The following is a 22204-nucleotide window of genomic DNA, read 5'->3' as shown; positions in this document are numbered from 1 at the left end:
GCTGAAGCATCACTCCCAAGTGTTTGAGATGCCAAATGTTCTGCATGTTTCACAAGAGCTGAGCGGAAGCCAGGTCAAGGGTGGTGCTGATCATTGTGACTTCCCTGATGAAGTTGAAGGTTAGAGACATCTGCCTTGAATACCAAAAGCCCTTAAAGCGAGAGATTGAGAGTGGGAAACAGACAGAGAGCAACGCTCAGGCCATGAATTTTCTTACTACCTTTAGAAAATAAATGACCATTTTGATAATTGCTACTTTATTGTTTTCCTTAGAACTCTTTCATCAATCTACCAACAGCTCTTACCAACGAGCTCGACTGGCCTCAACTCTCTGGTGCTACAGGATTTCTGGACTCCACTGTTGGGTAAGTGTCTTTGTGCATCCTCAGACATTTCAATACATCTGTGTAAGGAAAGAACAAGAGATGGGGGTTGCTACCAAGATGTTGAAATGAGAATTATTAGGAACTGCTTCTAGAACATGAATTCGAGTTCATCCACCATACAGTAGGATGTAATGCAAATTGTATTTTAGCAGCACTGGCAAGAAAAGCATATTCCTGCTATGGGCAGGGTGGGGGTGGAGTTCCATAGTTTACCTCTGATGGAAAATACTAAACACATCACTGAAATTTTCTGATTCAAGGAAAAACAAAGTTTACTTGACTATTTGTTCTCAGAAATAAATTTATAAAGATAATGGCCAAAGCTAATTGGCACTTCTCAAAGTCCTAGAATCATCCTGGCTTTAATGCCCCAGATTTGTAGGTAGAGACCAGGCCTGGTGAGTTTGAATGACACACAAACCCAATTCACTACGTATGCCTGGGTGTTAAGGCCTGGGGTCTGCTTCCCAGGGCCCACACTTGGCAGGGACACCTGTGATGCTGGTGAAACTTGGCAAGTGTCCCTAACATGGTAGTAAACCACAGATATGAGTCTATGGCCATCCCACCCTGAACACACCAGATCTTGTCTGATCTCTAGAAGGTAAGCAGGGCCTGGTTAGTACTTGGATGGGAGAATGTCACAGATATGAGAGGCAATTTCTCTCCGAGCATCTCCTAAACATTTATGACAGTTAATAAGCACAAGGAAGATGGCAAATGAATGGCTTCCATGTGTAAAAAAGAAGAAAGGGTAGAGCTTTGCTTTTAGGTCTAAAGACAGGACAGAACCAGCTAGGAAGCCCCTCTCTGACTCAGGCAACAATGGCAGAAGGCTGGAAAGCACCATGAGATAAGCCATGAGAACTGTGAGGAGGGCAAGTGTGCATGGGGTGTGATTTACCCAAATCTGTAAGGAACAGCAACGCCCCCAAAGGACAGACATTAATCATTTTAACAAGCAATTATTCTGATGAACAAAGGACATTGCGTGCCATGAATAATTTATTTGATGATTTTTATTCATCTGCTTTAAAAATATTTCTGAAATACTTAACCACCTAACCAGGCACAGATGTTACAGGTGTCCATTTAAAGGTAAATAGGGCTTGTCCCATCTTTGTAGTCAATTGCAATTAAGGCAGATGAGACAAGTGAACAAATAATGGTAATGCAAGGAAGATATACTAATGACAGGTCTCCTACAGAGCCATGGGGCTCCGAGGAAAAAGAGTTCATGGAAGTGATCAACAGTCACTTCCTTTGGGTGGGTAACACATGGGAGACTGGGGTGATAAAAGGGGTATAGAAGAAACTAGGAAGAGAACTAACCTTCAGGGAAACGTACTCATATTTACATAGAAATAATCTGTGAATATAGGGAAAGCCAAGGAGATGTGTTTTCCAGTGTAGTTATACCTTTTCAAACTTAATCATGTTCTTTTAAAAAGGGCTAGTCCTTGTCATTAGTGTAAAAATACTAAAATACTTACTAATAGGGATAGTAAGAAGTAACCTTTGAGAAGTAACAAGTAACTATATGCCAAGCATTTACTGAGTGTTGTGTAGATATTCTCTCATTTAACCTCCTTGTGAGGTAGTGGGTATTGTTCTCTGCATTTGCAGTTGAGAGATCCAAGGGCAAATAGACAGAATAAGAATCTTGACCAAGGTTGCCCAGCCAAAAGTGGTAGGGTCTGTTTTCATGGAACCTTGTGTCATATCATAACAAAGATATGTTCTTGCCTCTCAAACTTTGTGTTGTTTTTATTCTTTGTGTGGGAATATGGCTCACTCTAACCATTGTCCCTCTGTGTGAGAGCATAGCTATGGGATGGAGAGATGACTAAGAACCAGGAGAAGTCCTCCCCATGTAGAGGTGTGGCCTGCACTATTTCAGTGACCCATCATATGCCTCCTTAGGGTCCCAATAAGCACAGACATCTGGGACTTTCTGAGTCCTAGCCTCAGTCCCATCTTCCCTCTGCTACAGCCTCTGTTGTCTTTACCTGGAACACATCCAGAGATAACCCAGCCAAAGCAGGGTTATGGAAGAGAGAACCTTGGTCATCCCCCCAATTCCAACATCAGAAAAGAAAAAAATATATACGTTTAAGTGCCCTCCATCCAGTCTAGTCATTTCTCAATAAAAGTATCTGGAATTTTCTCTCAATCAAGGCTTTTATGACAATAACAAAAAGAATTAATTATGTATGAACAATGAACACAGTTTACTGTACCTTTAATGAAAGCTTAAATTTTTACATATTGACTCTATAAATCCCAACTACCTTTTGGCCCCATGAAGTTGCCATAAAAGAAATACCAATCCGATATTTAAAATTAATTTCCAAGTAGTTTAAATCTTTACTGGAGTCACTCAAGGAATGAAAGAGGAATCCACTCACCATGCCCAGCAAACAGATAAAAACATGTTTCCTCATCTCTTTCTGCTTACAGCTCGCACACACCAGTAGTTGCTCTGTATTTCCTAAATCTAAACTTCCCCAAAACTTGACCCACACTTAGCTCCTGCTCCCAAACAGACTCTGTTCAGTCATTTTGAGTTTCTATTGGGGGATGAGAGGGAAAGCTCCCTTTTCCTTTCTGCATCTGTTCTGTCCTCCCACCAGGGGTTTACTCCCTTATCAATGTAAAATCCCACTAGCTCTTCAATCCTGCAGCAGTTTTTACCCATCATCCTGATCAGTGCCCAGCAGGCAGACAGGATCTTCCATCAAAGCATGGCAATGGGGTAAGGGGAAAAGGAAAAGTTGAGAGCCTTCAGACATGAATGGTTTCTAACTCTTATAAGCATTATGCGGAGAAATTCTGACGCCATCTCACAAAGTAAGTGACCATCTAGATGTGGCTTACATGAAAACTATCTCTATCCTGAGCTAGTCTTTATTGACCTAGTACCTTTTTATATTCGGTTCTCTGTTACTGCTTACAAAAAACTCATAGTCTGCTTAAGCAACTTCCTTAGTGTTGACTCTAAGTCCTGTCCTTACCTGTTGTATTTCTAACGAGGCACACACCACAGCTGGTTGTTCACCTCCCCTGCAGGAACTTTTCTTCCTATGTGTTTGTGGGGCCCCAAGCTCCCTAGCTGTTCCTCTCAGAATGCTCTTTTTGCCAGCTGTTTCTGTGTACTGTGCCTGTGTTTGCTGCCACTCAGCTGGAGTGGAGAAGAATATACCAACTCCTTTTGATGGAAAAGGAAATTCTCTGTTTGGAATCTGAGTTGCAATGGATTCCCCCATTAAGCAGAAACAGAGGCAGCATGACACTGCATGTGTGGGATCACCATTTGCTATGTCCCTCCCAGCAGTAGTTACAGCTAAACTATCCATATACCATTGTATAAATTATATTCACAGATAATTTGTGCTAGGCCAATCTCCTTATTAAAGGAATAAAAAGTTATAAAGTATATAAAACTATCAAAGAGATTAGCATATGATTGAGGTCCTCATTTGTGGAATCAGGAAAATGAAAAGAATGTTGACCCAGAAGCAGCACTTCTGAGAGGTGTATACAGCTCCCATGGGCATTTTGGGCACATGCCCTTTGAATCCAAATGCTTATCCACAGAATTGGTGGATTTCTCTATTCAACTGGATCTCCAGAATGCGCTTCCTACCATCATGATCAGCCTCCTGCTATGGGTATCAACAGCATCCTTTGGAAAATGTGCCTTGTGAAAGCATCAGGAGAGAAAATGGCTCCTTCGCTTTCATTCTTTGTTTATGCTCTTTGTCCTCTCAAAATTTATTATCCCCTTCATAGATAACTTTAATTGAAATTATGTGCATGCATTAAATGACAAACATAACCCCTTAGTTTTACAAACCTTTAGTTCTTTTAGTTGAGTTGATGTTAACAAAAACTTTTCTTGACTATTGGGCTTCAGAAAATTCAATAAGTGATATCCCTTAAAAAAATATATTGGGATTTTTCTTCAGTGTGATTCAGGAAGGAATTGAGTAGGTCAAAAGCAGAAAAAAAAATCTCTGTGGGGGTTAAGAGCTTGGCAATAGAGCAGTATAACTGTAAATAGGAAGAAAAAAGTATTTTTAAAAGATTAAAAATAGCTACTGGGCATCTGAGGTGAAAAGATTACTGGAGGCCAGGAGTTTGAGATCAGCTTGAGCAACATAGCAAGACCTCATCTCTAAAAAAAATTTTTTTTTAATTAGCCTGGCATGGTGGCATGTACTTGTAGTCCTTAGCTACTCAGGAGGCTGAGGCGGGAAGATTACTTGAGCCCAGGAGTTTGAGATTGCTGAGATTGCTGTGAGCTATGATCATGCCACTGTACTCCAGCCTGGGCAACAGAACAAGACCCTGTCTTTAAAAAAGTAAAAATAAAAAAGTAAAAAAAATTAAGATTAAAAATTGTACTTCATGTTCAGATCACTTTCCAAAGCAGTTCATATAACAGGAAAATCCTACTTACATTAAAGAAACCAAAGATCTAATACCACATGTAGAAAGATGGGAAACAATACCAAAACTTTTACAAGAAGGAAGGACTTCTCATTTGAAAGCATCATTTAAAATCCCAGAGTAGGCATGACAGAGTGAAAGGAAGTCTGTATTTTTAGTTATAAGGGTGCTCATTCTGTGTTATTCCAGGTGGAACATTTAGCATTCCTCAACCTCATTTATGTGGTCAAGTTAAGTTGGACTAGATGATCTCTGAAGTTCTCTCCCACACTCATTGGGCATGGTTATTGGGCAACATGATCCTACTTGATGATGCTACTCAGTTTAGAAGTACTGAGGGAAATTGTTCAAGAGAGATGCTCCTGTTTCTGCTACCCACTGTGTCTTCCCCTACTCCTTAACTAGCCTGTACCTCAAGACAAGACATGGCTAACTTTATGGGTCAGAGCCTGAAGTTCTTGAAACAGTGTTTGGCCAGGGTATAGAGCCTATGGTATAGTGCAGTCTCATGCACAGTAAGCCCTGTGTTGTGTGATATTGAGTGCTTGACAGGCTGTTAAATAAACATGGGACTCCATTATTGTCCTTTATGTTTACTATATCTCTCCAGCAAACCCAAAAGAGGAAAACAGGCATCTAAGTCCTTAACAAAAATAGCCACCTGAACCCAACACATCTAAACTGAGCATTTCTGGCTATTCGTATCCCCTTGTTCTGAAGGTGGGGCCAGGAGTCAGTCCAGTCAGTAGGGTTCTGAAGACAAGGATAAGTGATAAGGATGAAAAACAGGGCAGCAATCAGAGCTTTTTCAAAAAAGTAAAAAGCTAAAATTCATCATAAAAAGCAATGAAGGCCAAAAGAACCAAAAGCAGCTACCAAAATTGTCACACCAAGCTGGAGAAATAAAACTGAGATCTGTAGTCAGCATAAATGAGTGCAAACCAGATGACATTTTCTAGATTAAATGTTGCTCCCTCTGCCTCCAGCTTAAATTTGGCATATTGAACCAAAGATGTAGCAAATACTGAGACAAAGCCATTGTTATAAGTGGTACAATAATGCTCTTCAGGGGCATTTAAACACACCTTTAGTGAGAGGTGTCCTAGAATAGAAGCGTTAAAGGTTATCTATTCTCTCCTACCCAATACATGTTATATGAGAGAATAATTTTGAAAATCAGTGTATAACACTGAACCAAGTCACTTGGGGCAGTAAAGCCAGAAAATTGGAGAGTAGGGAATTGCAGCTAAAATTTGCTAACCTAATTTCATGTTTCAAAAAAGGACATGTAAGTACTAAACACTAATGGGCCTAATAACCTTATTAAATCCATTATTCGCAAATTACATGTGATATAATTGCAAATGATTAGCCCTGTTATAATTATACTTTGCAAAACAAATAATTAACCAGAGAGGTGGTCCTCTGAAGTTGGGTGAGGCTGATTGGAGTGGGATAGTGTCCATAGCAGCAGTTCTCCAAGTGTGGTCCATGGACCCCTGTGGGGTCTCTAAGACCCTCTCAGGGGGTCCACAAGTGAAAAACTACTTTCACAACAATACTAAGGCTTTCCACTATGTAGCCATTGGTACAGATGGTACAAAAGCAATGGTGGGTAGAACTGTTGACACGTCAGCGTGAATCAAGCGCTGGCACCAAACTCTATTAGTAGTCACTGTGTTCTTCACCTCCCAGTTTAAAACAAGAGGGGGACATCCTCCCTTAAAAATGTCACATAGTACATAGCAGAAAAAACATTATTAATTTTATTAAATTGATTTTTAAATAATTTAATCTGATGAAATGTGAAATATGCATAAAGCATTTGTACTGCATAATAAATGAACAAAGGATGATGGCTGTCTTAGGGAAAAGCACTTGTGTAGGCGAGATGAGAGCTGAGTTAACTTTTCATGGAACACCATTTTTATTGAAAAATTACTTGATAACAAATCATGGTTTTTCAGACTTGGATATATGGCAGATATTTTATCTAAAATGAATGAAATGAGCTTGTAGTTTCAGGAAAATAATTGACAGTATTGTTTGAAAATCATAAAATTTGAGCTTTCAAAGAAAACATTTGAATTTTGAAAACTTTGCATCTGCTAGTATGAACCTGACAGTTTCCTAAGAGTCTAAGACTCTTCTAATGTGATATGCAGCAATATTAACAAAAATGATTTCTTTATATTATAGCATTAAATGTATCAACATTTGGAATATCTTCATAACTCAGGAACCAATATTTTCTAAATATTAGTGTATGATTAAGATGATGCATGGGTAAAAGATTCATTAAAAGTGCAAGACAGGCCAATGCATTTTAATATAACAAGGTATAAAAGATCATTGATATAATTTCAGCTTCCACCTTGCAACTAATCAATCTTTAAGAAACTACTACTTGTTGAATTCTTGTGTAGAATCAAAGACAGCTATCCATAGTTATCTAAAAAGGATACTGAAGTGCTCCTCCCTTTTCCAACTACATGTGTATATAAAACCAGATTTTCTTTTCTTTCTTTCTTTTTTTTTTTGAGACGGAGTCTCTCTTTATTGCCCAGGCTGGAGTGCAGTGGCGTGATCTTGGCTCACTGCAACCTCTGCCTCCTGGGTTCAAGCGATTCTCCTGTCTCAGCCTCCCGAGTAGCTGGGACTACAGGCACATGCTGCCACACCCAGCTAATTTTTTGTATTTTAGTAGAGACAGGGTTTCACCATGTTGCCCAGGCTGGTTGCGAACTCCTGAGCTCGGGCAATCCACCCACCTCAGCCTCCCAACGTGCTGGGATTATAGGAATGAGCCACTGCCCCCAGCCAAAACTAGATTTTCTTAATATATCCTCACCAAAACATCGTAACAGACTGAATGCAGAAGCACATGAATCTACCTGTCTTCTATTAAGCCAGACATTAAAGATCTTTGCAAAAATGTAAAACAATGCCATTCTTGGAGGGTTTTGGAAAACATATATTTGTTTTTAGAAAAAAAGTGACATGTTAACATGTAATGGGTTTATTATAATAATCTAAAATGAATTGATAATTAAATGTACATTTAAATTTCCCAATTTTAATACCTAATGTGATAAATTTTGACAGCTTTAACTCACATAATCAAAAGCTCTCTGAGTTCTTCAATAATTTTAAGAGTGCGAAGTGGTCCTGAGAGCAAAAGTTTGAGAACTTTTGTTCTAAGGAGTAAGTATGAAAAGGAAACATAGCTGAAGACAGAGAGGCTAGGAGATGCTGATATTTAGAGATCTGGGCAGAGAAGATTGAAAAGGAACAACCCTGAAAGTAGAAAGAAAACTGGAAGGGCTTACAGTCCTGGAGGTCAAGGAAATAAAGTGTGTCCAAATGAGAAGAGACCATCAGCCAAATGCTGGGGGAGGCAGAGGAAGACGAGAGCTGAGAGTGACAACTGGGTGTGCAAGACAGGGACCTGGAGAGACCTGGAGCAGAAACATTTCAGTGGGGCAAAGCTGGAAGTCTGATTGGAAAGAATGAGTTCATGAGGTGATGACATCAGCTCGGGTGAGCATGCACAACTTTTAATGGGTTTTGCTTCAGAGAAATGGGGCAATAGCAGCAAGGGAATAATAGATCAGGAAGACTTGTTAAAATGGAAAATCCTGCAGCATACTTGTATTGATAGGATGATCTAAAAGGCAGAGAAAGGGAATGAAGGAAAGAATGAAGCCTAGAGAAGGCAAGAAGGGATGGGACCCAGGCATAAGGAGGCACCATCCTTGGGCAAGAAGGACCATCTGTAGACACCATGGATCCTGGTGGAGGGACTCTCCCTGCCATATATTGACAAAGCCCTTCACCTGCAATGACTTCCCCTTGTCCCTATTTATTTTTAAATTTTCATTTTTAATTACTCAAAATATGAATATGTTTTCATTTTACAAAAAAATTAATGTGTATAAAGTAAAAAGCCGAAGTCCTCACTTTTTGTCCTCAGTTTTACTCCCTTTCTTAGAAGAAAGCCCTGTGATCAGTTTAGTGTGATTCCATCCAGGCCCTTTCTGTGTATTTTCATTTGTACATGAAGAAATGAACACTTTGTTGGGATTTTCCCATAAAGGCTATCATGTTGTGTATAACATACTGTAAATCAGTGCTTCACCTTAGCCATACTTCTTGGAGCTCTTTTCCTTCTTGTCCAATACTGCATAGTGTTTCATAGCGTAGTTATTTTTTTCTCCTACAGGTGGACATCCAACTTTTATCCAGAGTCTCATTATTCTTTGTAATGCTGCAATGAGCATTTTGTACTGACTCTTTGGAATATGTGTGAGGATTTCTTAAGAAAAAATTATTGGACCCAAATATTTACATTTTTAATTTTAATAAGGCCTCCAAATGGGCTATACCAATTTATATTCCCACAATTAGTATATGAGAATATTTGTTTTCCCACACCCTTGCCAATACTGGATATTGTTCATCTTCTTAATTTTTTCCACTATAACAACAACATTGTATTGTTGTTCTCACTTGTAACCTCCTGATTACTAGTGAGTTTGAGCATCTTTTCACAGGCATCGCCCGTTGTCTCTGTCCTATCTAGTCGCCCTCTGCCCATGCTGCAGCACCTACCCCTCAGGGATCATCCCCCAGCCTCTCTGTCTTCAGCTACATTTCTTTTTTATACCCCTCCGGACAGCCCCTTCATACTGACCCCCCATCTAACTGGATGATTATTTTCTGAGATCCTATCATGTCCTTCAATACCAATGTCACCTCACTTATAATACCTGTTTACTACTTGTCTCATGCTCCACCTTCCCATGCCCAGACTCTGAGCATCCTGAGTGTGGGAATCAGGTGACTTCATTTTGTAGCCCTCTTACCTGGCACAGTACATGACACATGGCAGGTGCTCAATAAAAGAATTGCTGAACCAGCTCATAAGGATATCAGTTTGCCCATGTAGAGTGCTTTACAATCTGCAAACCTCCTTCATGTGCATTTTCTCAGATTATCTAAATCAAATAAGATTTGTTGGGATTAACATTTTGGGGGAAATAGGCAAAGGAGTATAGCTGAATTAGCAACTGCATGATGTGATATGTAAAAATATGTAAAAATAAATCAGCGTAACTTAAACCCTTGGAATTCTAAGTGTGTCCTATAATAAGTATTCTGCAAGAAATTAGCAAAATTAATTAAAATATTAAATCACACAATTAACATTAAAATATTAGCCATATGTAATCAACAAATAGGAGAAAATGAATTTGAAAGAAACATCAATTCAGTAGCCAAGTGGAAAAAATGAAATAAAGAGATTTGCTAAGAAGTGAATTTGGCTAATGATAAGTCAAACCTTGATGTGAATTTTTGCCCAGAATGATGTAATTTTGCAACCCAGATTAATCAAAGTAAATGGACACTCTACAGATTTCTCTAGTAGAATCGTTGTAACCAACTGAACTTGAGATTTTAGGCCACCTCAATGCTTAAATACAGATCACAGAGATAATTCATCAATATTCTTCATAAACTCTTCTGCGAAATACGAGTTCCACAAGATGTTAAAGGGTACTAACACACATTTCTTAAAAGACGTGTTAAGTCAAATAAGTTTTGGAAATGTTAATTTAAATAAAGGGAAACAAGCTTATTTGGTATAAGGCTTATTATAGCCTTCACTATGCGAAAAAGCATTGTATATCCTCAAAAAAGTATAACATTCAAAAATATATAAAACATTTCCTAAACTTATTTGACCACAGAACTATGTAGAATTTGTGTGTGTGTTTTATGAGAAAAATTCAAAGAAACTGGTGTTTCACAGAACATCCTTTGAGAAATGCCGTTTAGGTCATTAAAACCATCTGCTATGTCACAAGTAATCTTTTCGGATGTATAAGCATCCACAGCCTTAAATGTCTCCACTTTATCACAGTTTAATGTTCACCCTAATACAGTGGCCTAGAATCAAATCTGGGGCTGGGAAAGGCCAGGATGGAGAGAGCTACAACTGCTTCAAGCTCAGAGAACAGGAGGGGAGGAAATCTTAGTGAGAGGTTAACCTAACAGGTAGGAAGCCTCGTCTGAGCCCAGCAGCTCATGAATTATTGAACACAATGCCTATGAAGTCTTTTTCCCTGTACTATTTTTCTGGTCCAAATTCAAAATTTATCATGCTGTCCTGCTAATCTTTTTGTATGTGAACTCCTAGGACCTCCTCTGTAGCCATCCTCACCTCTGCATAATTAGCTTATTGCCAGTCTCTCTGAGTCCACGGTGAGTCATATTCTGTATGTTTATCACTCTCTGAGGCTACATCTTAGTTGTTCTATGATGCAGTGAGCTAGGGGTTACACAGAACTCTGGGATGTGGCTAATATCAAAGGACTGAAAGGAATCTTAAAAGGTCTTTAATCTATCTCCCTGGCCCTATGCTGGCCTGACCTCCATCCATATTAGAAAGAAAGTTATCCACCCTTTTCTTAAATTTTCCTAGCAGAAAAGGTCCCTGGATAAAGCCTTAAAACCTGTCTAGTCTCTAAGTTACCCAAGTTTATCCTAATTTACTCCCCTCCCTAACTCTTCACATCAAATATCCCCAGGTATTTCTCACCAACCCTACTGCTGGAGCCTGTGTTTTGTAACTTATTCCCTAAGATTCAACTTAATGGAGCCTCATAATTTATACCCAAGCAAGCTGTGCCTCTGGACAGAGTCAGAAATTGCCTAACAAGAGGATCACCTGAGGTCAGGAGTTCAAAACCAGCCTGACCAACATGGTGAAACTCTGTCCCTACTAAAATTACAAAAATTAGCTTGGCATGGTGGCATGTGCTTATAATCCCAGCTACTCAGGAGGCTGGGACAGGAGAATTGCTTGAACCCAGGAGGTGGAGGTTGCAGTGAGCCGAGATCATGCCACTGCACTCCAGCCTGGGTGACAGAGTGAGACTCTGTCTCAAAAAAAAAAAGACACTGACTAAGAAATTTCATCAGAATATGCTACATCACTCTTGCTTGAATCATATCACATCTGGTTTACCTCAGAGATCTCTGGCAGGCTACAAAGCCTTTGGAAGAACTCCATTTTTGCCTCTCTCCAAATAGGTTCTGCCTTGAGTCAACATAGGAGGCAATCTTTTATTTCATTTTAAATCAACCTGTTTAATTTGTCTACATTACTCTTGAGGCCCATTCTTGATATTACTCTGTTTTGTTCTACCAAAATGCAGTGGGGGGAGGCATTAGGAAGCTTTCAGAGAAAGTGATTTTTTTGTGTTCCCTGAGCCAACGTTGGGAAGAGTTAACAGCCATTCTGTTTGAGTTTTACTCATTTTGAATTACGGTGCTAGAAATCAAAACCCAATCAGTGTGTTTTCACATGAAATGCCTGTACTGCCAGGCCCTCCAGTAGAAGGAGCTGGTGAAACTGGAAAGTTAACATGACTCACTTCCATGCCTATGCCTGGAGTTGAGGATTCAGTTCTGTAGGCATTGGGCAAAGTGTGGAGAAAAGAACTTTTAAGTACCCATCTTGTGCATCCCTCAACTTACAAGCCCAAAAGCAGTTACCTCCTCCTAGCACACTGGACCGGATTTTGATATATACAACAGAGCAGAAAGAGAAAAATAAAAGATCACACTGGAACACTGGATTTTTGTGGAGAAAGGAGAGCAAGAGGAAGAGGATTTGAGGCCAGAATCGTCATGATAGTTTAGCCTCATTATGCATAGCATTCTAGTAGCCTCAGCTTGTCCTATGACTACAAGCTCAAGACCCTGCATATATATAATTTTCTATTAAGCTATCTTCTCAATTTGCAGGCATATCAAAATATTATATTGATCCCACTATATACTCAGGATTTCTGAGCACTCGTTGAGAAATGCAATTCCTAAAATATATAAGAGAGATTATAGATTCAGGATGGGGATGAAAGAAAGCAGTATCTTTTACTATGTGAAATACTTTCTAGTGCTTGGTACAAGGCTTTCATCCCAAAATTCTAGATGCTATTTCTAGTCAGAAATGTTAATAGAACTATCTCCTATTGGTAAAGATTTCTATATTCTTATAATGAAAGGTGCAACTAACTGTATCTATAATATTAATACCTACACTATTTACTCTTCATGAGCAGGACATAAGCAAAACAATATTTTGGTATATAAATTCCATTCTCAGAATGATCAAAAATACGTTTGTGACTAAATAGGTAAGAATTACTTTCCCAAAGAAAAATAGCCCCTCTTTATTGACCATAAAATTATTTTAGTATCAAACTCAGATCCAGTGTCCATTTCCCATCTGTTTTTCCAAAATATAATAAAATACTCAAGGCAGAGGGCATAAATGATGCAGTGTATAAGGTATCCATTTCAGGCTTTTGAGTAAGATAGCAGATTGAACACAAGCACTTACATCTCTCCCTTGAAAAGCCCTACTCTAACGACAGTAAATGAATTTGTCCAAGAGGACGAAGAGAACAAGAAGAGCCAACAGCCACAAAACGTTGGAAGCTAGAAATCAGACAGATGAATGGTAACTGACTTAGTAGATTCAGGAGATCTGCATCCTAAGCTGGTTGGAGGGAATGCCAAGAAGCAACCCAGTTCACACTGCAGAAGCCCCAGAAGACTAGGGGATTGGTTACATGTGGGAGCTCTAGAAATGCAGGTGAGGCTAAACCAGAAGTATTGGTTGGAAGATTGCTGAAGAGCAGTTAGCTCCTCAGACCCCTTCCAACTCTCCACAGGTGGTCAACTGCCCCTCCCATACTCTGGAATAAGACTAGAGCTTTATTCTCTGGAAACACTAAAGTCAAGGGCCTCTGGACTGGAAGACACCAAACATAAATGAGGAGAGGTGTATCCTACGGAAACACATGAATGCTAAATGTTGAGGACCCTTCCCTACATGCCCCAGAGTGCTGCCAACCCAGCCTGTACTCTCCTGGCTGCAGACTAGAAGATCCTTCCCTGGGGAATCTGAACAGCCCAAGAGGAGATGCTGACAGCAGGGTTCCCCAAGAAAGGCCCAGACAGCTCATCTTGCAGTGAGGGCTGTAGTCAACAAGCACAGCCAGGGGCCCAGCTTCCAATCAAAATCAATTAGCTTTTTAGCTGGCAACCAGTTTCAACATTTAAAAATAAGCCTATAACCCAGGATCATCACACATCTGAAGGAAACCTCAAACATGAAAGAAAATACAAAAACAAAGGGGAAAAAAAGCAACTTAGAGAAACACAGACTATGTACTAAGGGGGATAAAACTTTTTAGAAAGTTTAATAGCCTACATATTAAAATAACTGGAATTAATATCTTCAAAAAGATAAAAGAATCCTATAGCAGACAAGTGCTTCAAAAAAGGATAAAAGAAGATGTTACATTCATAAAACAAGAACATTAAAATTAAAAAGATATTCAGAGAACCAATAAGGTCATTTGGAAATTATTCTGGTAATAGCAGACGACATTCATAGAAAGACTAAAAAATAAAGTTGAGGATATTATCCAGAAAATGGAGAAAAAGGACCATGACATGAAAATAGGACAGAGAAACAGGCAAAATTACAACACCGGTTCAGATGACCCAATAGTTGTAGGGAAAAAAGAGAAAGGAAGAAATCATCAGTGAAATAATTTAAGGACATCTCTCAAAACTGAACATCATGAATTTCCAAGTTGAAAGGGTTTATCAAAGGTCTAACACTATGAGTAAAATCAGACACACACCAAGACTGCCATCATAACATTTCAGAACACTTGGAATGAGGTGCTACCATAGGCTTTCAAAAGATCAAGACACAGAGTTGCTTCATACTTAACAATGCTGGGGAGGCTAAAAGCCAAAATCAATCAATTCCTTCAGACTTGTGAGGGAAAAATATCATAACTGTGATGGTTAATACTGAGTGTCAACTTGATTGGATTGAAGTATACAAGGTATCGATGCTGGGTGTGTCTGTGAGGGTGTTGCCAAAGGAGATTAACATTTGAGTCAGTGGTCTGGGAAAGGCAGACCCAACCTTAATCTGGGTGGGCACAATCTAATCAGCTGCCAGCATGGCTAGAATATAACCAGGCAGAAAAAATGTGCAAAGAGAGACTGGCCTGGCCTCCCAGGCTACATCTTTCTCCCATGCTGGATGCTTCCTGCCCTTGAATATCAGACTCCAAGTTCTTCAGTTTTGGAACTTGAACTGGTTCTCCTTGCTCCTCAGCCTGCCTATTATGAGACCTTGTGAGAGTGTGAGTTAATACTAAATAACCCCCCCCCATATATATATTCCTAGTTCTGTCCCTCTAGAGAACCCTAATACCTAATACAGATTTATGTTATTGTTATATAACAAACTGCCCCAAACTTTCATGGCTTAAAACAATAGTTGTTTTATTATATCTCACAATTTGTGGGGGGGCAGGGTTCAGGAATTCAAGCAGAGCTTGGCTGGCCAATTATTCCTCTCTATATGAAATTATGGTTACTCGATGACATCACCTAATGGCTGGGCTGGGCAGGGCTGGAGGATCCAAGATGGCTTCACTCACATGATGTGCCTGGGAAGGGACAGCTGGCAAGGCTGAGTTCAGTTCAGCTACATAGGGCCTTTTTTTTTTTTAAGCAGTTTTAGGCTTATGAAAAATTTGAGGTGATTGAAACATGGAGGCGGATTTCTCATGTGTGGTTAAGCACCATCCCTGTTGGTACTGTCCTCAGGATAGGGAGTGAGTTCTCATGAAATCTTGTCATTTAAATGTGTGTAGCACATTTGTTTGTTCTCCTGCTCTGCTTTTTCCATGTGACATGCCTGTTCCCCTTTTGCCTTCTGCCATGATTAGAAGCTTCCTGAGACCTCCCCAGAAACAGATGCTGCTATGCTTCCTTTACACCCTGCAGAACCATAAGCCAATTAAACCCCTTTTCTTATAAATTACCCAGTCTCAGGTATTCCTTTATAGCAATATGAGAATAGACTAATACAATGATAAATACTTAGAAAATTAAGGAAAGAAACAAAAGGCAGTTATTAACTCTACAGAAATAAAAAAGTTAGAAAGAAATTAGAAAGCAATCATTGATTAGTTGTCAATAGCTAAATCCTCTTCTAGAGTAGGAAGTGAACAGATAATGTCAAAGACTAACAATCAAGAAGTAGCCTTAAAAGTATGTTACTTAGAGATGAGGAGAAAAACATCAAAAGACCTAGTCAATTAAGGCTGGAATTAGTTGCCTATGGAAATGGAAAAATGGAGAGTGGAGGGAGGTGTGGGGTTATCATCACAAGTCTTATATACACACATAGGTAAGTTATTTGGTTCTATGAGACTCACCAACTCAAGTCTTTGTTGATTTTAGCTTCTCAATTAGACTTCCTTTGGCTACTCTAATTCTCATTTCCTTTCTTCATAGAATTTAGAACTTTCTACAATACTCTATCATTTGCTTTTTTATAATGTTTAGTTCTTTTATTGGCCTTTTCCTGTTGAAATATCAACAACACAGAAGCAGGGATCATGTATTTTAATTTTCAAATATAACTCAGTGCCTAGAATAATACTTGGAATGTAGCAGGTGCTCAATAAACATCTATTAAGTAAATTACTTTTTAAGCTATGTGCATGGGTAGCTTTGATTTTAAAAAATAAATACATTATTCATCTCAAAATTCTACTACAAAGCAAAAATCTCACACTTAAAATATTGCTCAGGCATCTTGGTCTTGTATTAAAAAACACTATCGTTGGTTTTCTCAGACTTCAAAAAAAGGATACTATTTTCTATGCATCCTGAATGCCCAAACATAATATATGCTTACCTTTCTGAAGCACTGAGACAGTTGCCAAGCACTGTAATACAATTAGTAAGCTTTCATATAACACTTAATAATTGGTGATTGTATGTAAGGTTGTGAGATGTGAACTTATTATAATGAAAAGAAGATAAAATACATTTGAAGATTACTCAAATATTTTGAGCTAAGTTATTATTTTTTAGTTTACATCTGGTCTTATTTCAAAGATTTTAGGAAGCCTATGAAAGTTTAGAGAACATAACATTTAATTACATTTAAACTAAATTTTGTTGCATTAATTAAACTACTTACATCTATATTAAGCAAAAGAAAATGAAAAATCAAAGATGAGACAAAAGGGAGCCAAGAAAATGAGTTAAAATATATATAATTATAGCCTGATACTGGTGTCAAATTTGTCTATAAGCTCTGTGTTTATTAGTATTAGATTCAAGGAACAGAGATTCAACATATATGAGTTTATTTCTCTCACACAGAAAGGTTTAGAAAATGTGCAGTCTGGAATTGATATGGGAGCTCAACTCCACCCAGTTCTCGGGGATCCAGGCTCCTTCCAGCTCACCCCTCTGCCTTCTCAACATCAACCTTATTCCCATAGTTTAAGATGGCAGCTTTCCTATTCTGGGCAGGAGACTGGAGAAACGGTACAAAGAAGGAACCAGAATCACCATTCAATCATTTCCTAAGAAGCGTTACCAGAAATTGCCACTGGATAGTTCTGATCCCATCTCATCTCACCCAGAACTTAGTGATGTGCCACTCCTAGCTGCAAGAGAAGCTGGAAAACGCAATCCTCATTCTGGACAGACATGGGTCTTGCTAAAAATTCTATAAATTCTACAAATTCTATTGTAGCAAAAATTCTATTATAGTGCATGAAGGGAGAATAAAGCTGAAGGACAATAATAGTGTCAACCACAGCTTCACAGCAACCAAAAAAAAAAAAAAAGAAAGGAAACATGGTCAGGTTCAAAATAACAGAGTCGGTAAAGGTGAGCAATTGCTCAAGAAATGTACAGCAGCTCTTGGTAAAAAGTATTTGAAAGGGATGACTCTGGAGGTCTTTGTACAAAAGAAAAAGTTTTATGTCTTCAACAGTATTCTTACAACACCCATACAACTCAATTTCATAGAACTGCTTCTCATAGCAACTGCCAATATTACATTCACAGTTCAGAGAAAACTTGTCAGCAGAGATTTGATTTTTTGAGTTCATTTTAACCATATTTTTTTTAAAAGCGTGATGTAAACATGGTTTGTTTAAACTTCTTTATGTGAGTATCCTGACCTTAAATATATACATATATATTTGTTTCAGAATTAAAGAAAAATCTATTTACCTTCGCTTATGGAAAAGAAACCACTGTAATCACAGGGACTACCAGAATATTTCAAGAAATGGTACGTAACTTTCCATTTAAGCCTTCATCAATGTTCCTGTAATGATTGATTTTATTTCATAAGTACCTCAAAAGCTGAGATTCAGATAACAAGGATCACAGAATAAAATGAACAGTCTCCTTTCCAATGCCATTGCCCTTTCTGAAAGAAGGGCCCTGTGCTTAAAGCCATTTACCCACAGCAGAGGAGAACAAAAACAAGCTGCAGTCAAGGGGTTGACCAAGAGAGCAGATCATTCGCCCAACAGCAAAGTTCTAGCAACGCCAAGGCACAGGATGTTTGAGGCTCAGGAGGCAAGACCTAAATGAGCATTAGCAGAACAAGAGCTGAGAAAAATTAAGGTCATCACAAAAGCTCTGCCCTCTCTGATGCTGCAAAGTCTCCCACGTTTCTGCTGGGGTTGGAGTTTTCAGTTTCACCTGTGTGGGTTTCAATCTTCCACCTTGGACCTGGAGGCAGTCTATTGCCACAAGATTCTGATGAAACTTCTGATTGATAAGCCATGGCCTGGCTAACGCCTAATGAATTGCCAAGGAATGTTTTGTAACACCATAATGCAGAGATGGTAAACAGTGTGTGTGTTGCCACTCTGTCTTCCTAAGCCTGGGAAAGATATTGCTAATCAGCCTTGGCACTCTTGTCTGCTATGCTCAGATTCTGCCTCAGCAGTTCTCGAAACACAGCACGTCTGACAATCATCATCAACAAATTAGGCTTGGCACATGAAGTTAAACCTATTTGCCATCCCTGTGCTATCTCTAATTAACAAAAGATGTTGAGGAATTTTCCAAGCAACAAGCATTTAAACTAAGTATGTGACCTACAAATAATGTATTTCTTATAATAAATATTCTATACAGAATAAATGCTCTCCTCTCCTAAGAACAATATAGATTTTTTTTACTAATAAAATAATTGCTGCCATTAACTGAGCTCTTACCAAGTGCTAAGAACACTTTATGTTTATTTCTGTTAATCCTTTCAACAACAGACACTGTAAGGCAAGTATTATTAAATTTCTTCAGTACTAATACTATTGATTATAACAGCTCTAGGGAGTGTTGAGGGAGGGAAAAGGAAGGAAAAATTACAATGTTCCCATTGATTGCAGCATTCAACTCAATACCAAATGCGTTAAAATATACTTCTCAGAATTGGGCATTAAAATAATATTCACACCGTAGCAGCTGGGGAAATGGAGGCATGGAGAAACCAAGAATCTCTTCCTCAGCCACAAAGATAGTAAGTTACAGAGGAGACACTTCTACCCACGTTGTCTCACTCCACTCAGATACCAACAAAGATAATACAGTCATTGGGCTATGATCCCAGATGATCTGCAGAAAGAGATCGGCCTCATCCCTCTGCAAGTGAACACTATCAATGGTTAATGGACGGTTACAGTCAAATCTGGCCATGTGACTCATCACAGATACAAAGTGAACAGCAGGTGTGTGGCTGCACTTTCTTTTTCCTTTAGTGACATGCTGAAACAGCCCCCCAACACTGTCAAATACCCTCTGTCAATGAAGATTATAAAACACAAAGCACACAAAAAAAATCACCTGTGAGGAATATCGTGCAGCCCTAGAAAATGATGGCTAAAAGTCAAATATATTTTTGTTTGGAAAGACAAAACACTGCCAAAGAAAAATCAGGATATAAAATTCAGTCATACAGTTTAGTTTCTACCACATTTTTCAAAGAAAGGGGAAAAAAAGGTATACATAGGAAAGATTGGTAGAAAATATAGAAAATCATTATGTTTGATAAATTATGGGTGATCGCTTTCATTTTTTTCCACTTTTCTGTTTCCCGATGATTTTATTTTTATACAGAAATAACCTTTAAAAAACTCGACAGAAACTGAGTCTAGGAGTAGAACAGGGCTTGTCCAAGGTTCCATAGCCAAAGGTATGAGGTTAGGGTAAGACACTGAGTGATAGGATTCTGCCAGAAATGCAGGCTGCAGGCTGCTCTTTGTTACTTGTGACTCTAACCCAGCATTTCTCTTTCACAACACCCAGGTGTGCAAAGTCAACATCACTTTTCTACCCACAATAAATGTAGTGATCTTTCATAAAATCATAAAGACCAGAGTAAGATAATCCAAAAAGTATACCTAGGACACTTGATAGTAAATGGTTGTCCTTTTGCGATCTGCTGTCTTGACAACATTCCTTTAAAATTCAGATTGCAAAGATAAAAGGGGAGACAGGAGACAGGAAGAGAACCTAATCATGTCAAAATGCGCTCGAAGGCTGTGGCTTTTGTCAGACTTTTGTCTAATGAATAGATGCCGGGGAATAGGGGATATTTTCTTCCTTTTCTTTGAATTTGCAGTCCTTAGAAATGCATAAAATGTATACTTTGTCTAGTATTACTATCCTCAACTATTTTTCTAAGACTGTAATTGTAAAAAGATATTTTTTTAGTTTCTCAGTTACTCATTATTTAATGTTCTGGTTTTATTCTCCAGCCCCTCTTCCTATTTTCTCTTGTATTTCCTTGCTATGGACTTTCTTTTGATATTACGCAGCAATGTAACCTGACTACCCATGCTAAATTACTTCAGTTACTCTCCAAGGTTTTTATTAGATATAGGAAAAGTCAGCTTTTCTCTTTCTGCATATTTATGGGGCTACACTGATTTTTCAGAACCAGCAAGAGAGAAAGGGGAAAAAGGGAAGAGTTGAATAGAATAGTAAAGTGTTTCTTAAAAATTGGGTAGTAAGAATTGAAGAAACAGCTCCTATTTTCATCCTGATCCTTATGTAAGAGATCTCAAAAACGTCTATACATAACTCTATCATGAACCCCAGTCAGTGATTATAACGCATTTTTTTATTTTTTTGAGACAGAGTCTGGCTCTGTCGCCCAGGCTGGAGTGCAGTGGTGCGATCTCAGCTCACTGCAACCTCCACCTCCTGGGTTCAAGCAATCCCGCTACCTCAGCCTCCCAAGTAGCTGGGATTACAGGCACATGCCACCACGCTCAGCTATTTTTTGTATTTTTAGTAGAGACAGGGTTTCACCATGTTGGCCAGACTGGTCTCAAACTCCTGACCTCTGGTGATCCGCCAGCCTTGGCCTCCCAAAACTCTGGGGTTACAGGCGTGTGACTGTGCCTGACCCTATAACGCATTTTAAAATGGAGAATGGAGAAGTCATCTTTAATCCAGGGAATGATTCTCTGGTGCAGGGGTTAGGAATGGCAAGAGTGCTGCCAAATCTTTTTTACAATCAACAGAGGAGGGGCTTGCAGTGGCTCTCAGAACTTCCTCGATACCAAAATGGCCCGAGGTGGGAGGCAGCCAGCACATGGAAGAAGGAAGGACCCAAGAACTGCAGAGCTGGCTGGCTCCTCTGGTCCTTCTCTAAGATGGAAAATAGGGCCCTGAAAACAGAGAGCAGAGCCCTTCCTCTGCTGATTGCCTCATATAATTGTCTCTTTTCCTTGGGGTATAAAGTAGACTGGTTTTGAATTTGGGTCCTGGAATTAGTGTGTGGCTTGGGCCAATCATTGAATGTCTCTTGCCTGTTTCTACATCTGTAAAATGGAGATCATGGTTCAGTGAGCACAGTTGCCAAAGGTGACCCTGGATCTCATTCAGGGTTGCCCAGACAACAAACCACCTTGAATAGGCCATCTTCCCCATCCTCCTGGGGGAGAGGCTGCCCCCAAACTCAGTGGGATAAGGCAGTGCTGGAGATAGCTACCTTCTCATCTTCTGCAAACCCAGCTTTTCTCCATTAAAGCCAGTTATTTAAATTATGCCTGTGACATTTTGGAATTCATCACAAAACCTGGTGTGTGACTGACCAGATATGGCATACCTTGCACACAGGGATGGGAACGGTACATACCTGAGCTTCATGGGGCTGCTGAAGACTGAATGAGAAACACAGGGGTTTATAAATGTCCAGCATTAGGGTACCACTGAAACAGTGTCGCTAATTCCACCTACCACCTGTATTATTATTTACTCAGTGGTTTTGAAAACCATTTGTTTTTTCTTTCTTTTCTTTCCTTTTTTTTTTTTCTTTTTGTGACAGGGTCTCGCTCTGTCACTCAGGCTGGAGCACAGTGGCGTGGTCATAGCTCACCATAACCTCAAACACCTGGGCTCAAGTGATCCTCCCACCTTAGCCTCCCAAG

At 39.2% G+C, this 22204-nt stretch overlaps 1 protein-coding gene across 4 annotated transcripts in view; it reads left to right on the top strand.

The window, feature by feature from the left end:
* Positions 1-22204, top strand: part of AOAH (acyloxyacyl hydrolase) — a 224651-nt gene that overhangs the window by 142879 nt on the left and 59568 nt on the right. For all 4 annotated transcript variants that reach the window (XM_055347624.2, XM_004045314.4, XM_004045315.4 and 1 more), the window contains 2 exons: positions 274-365; positions 17963-18045. In XM_055347624.2, coding sequence (XP_055203599.1) covers positions 274-365; positions 17963-18045 — 175 coding nt within the window. The remainder of the gene's footprint in view (positions 1-273; positions 366-17962; positions 18046-22204) is intronic.

The sequence above is a fragment of the Gorilla gorilla genome, chromosome 6 (genome assembly GCF_029281585.2).
Source record: "Gorilla gorilla gorilla isolate KB3781 chromosome 6, NHGRI_mGorGor1-v2.1_pri, whole genome shotgun sequence".
Lineage (NCBI taxonomy): Eukaryota > Metazoa > Chordata > Mammalia > Primates > Hominidae > Gorilla > Gorilla gorilla.
Note: the sequence above shows the minus strand (reverse complement) of the source record. Positions and strands in the feature narration are given on the sequence as shown.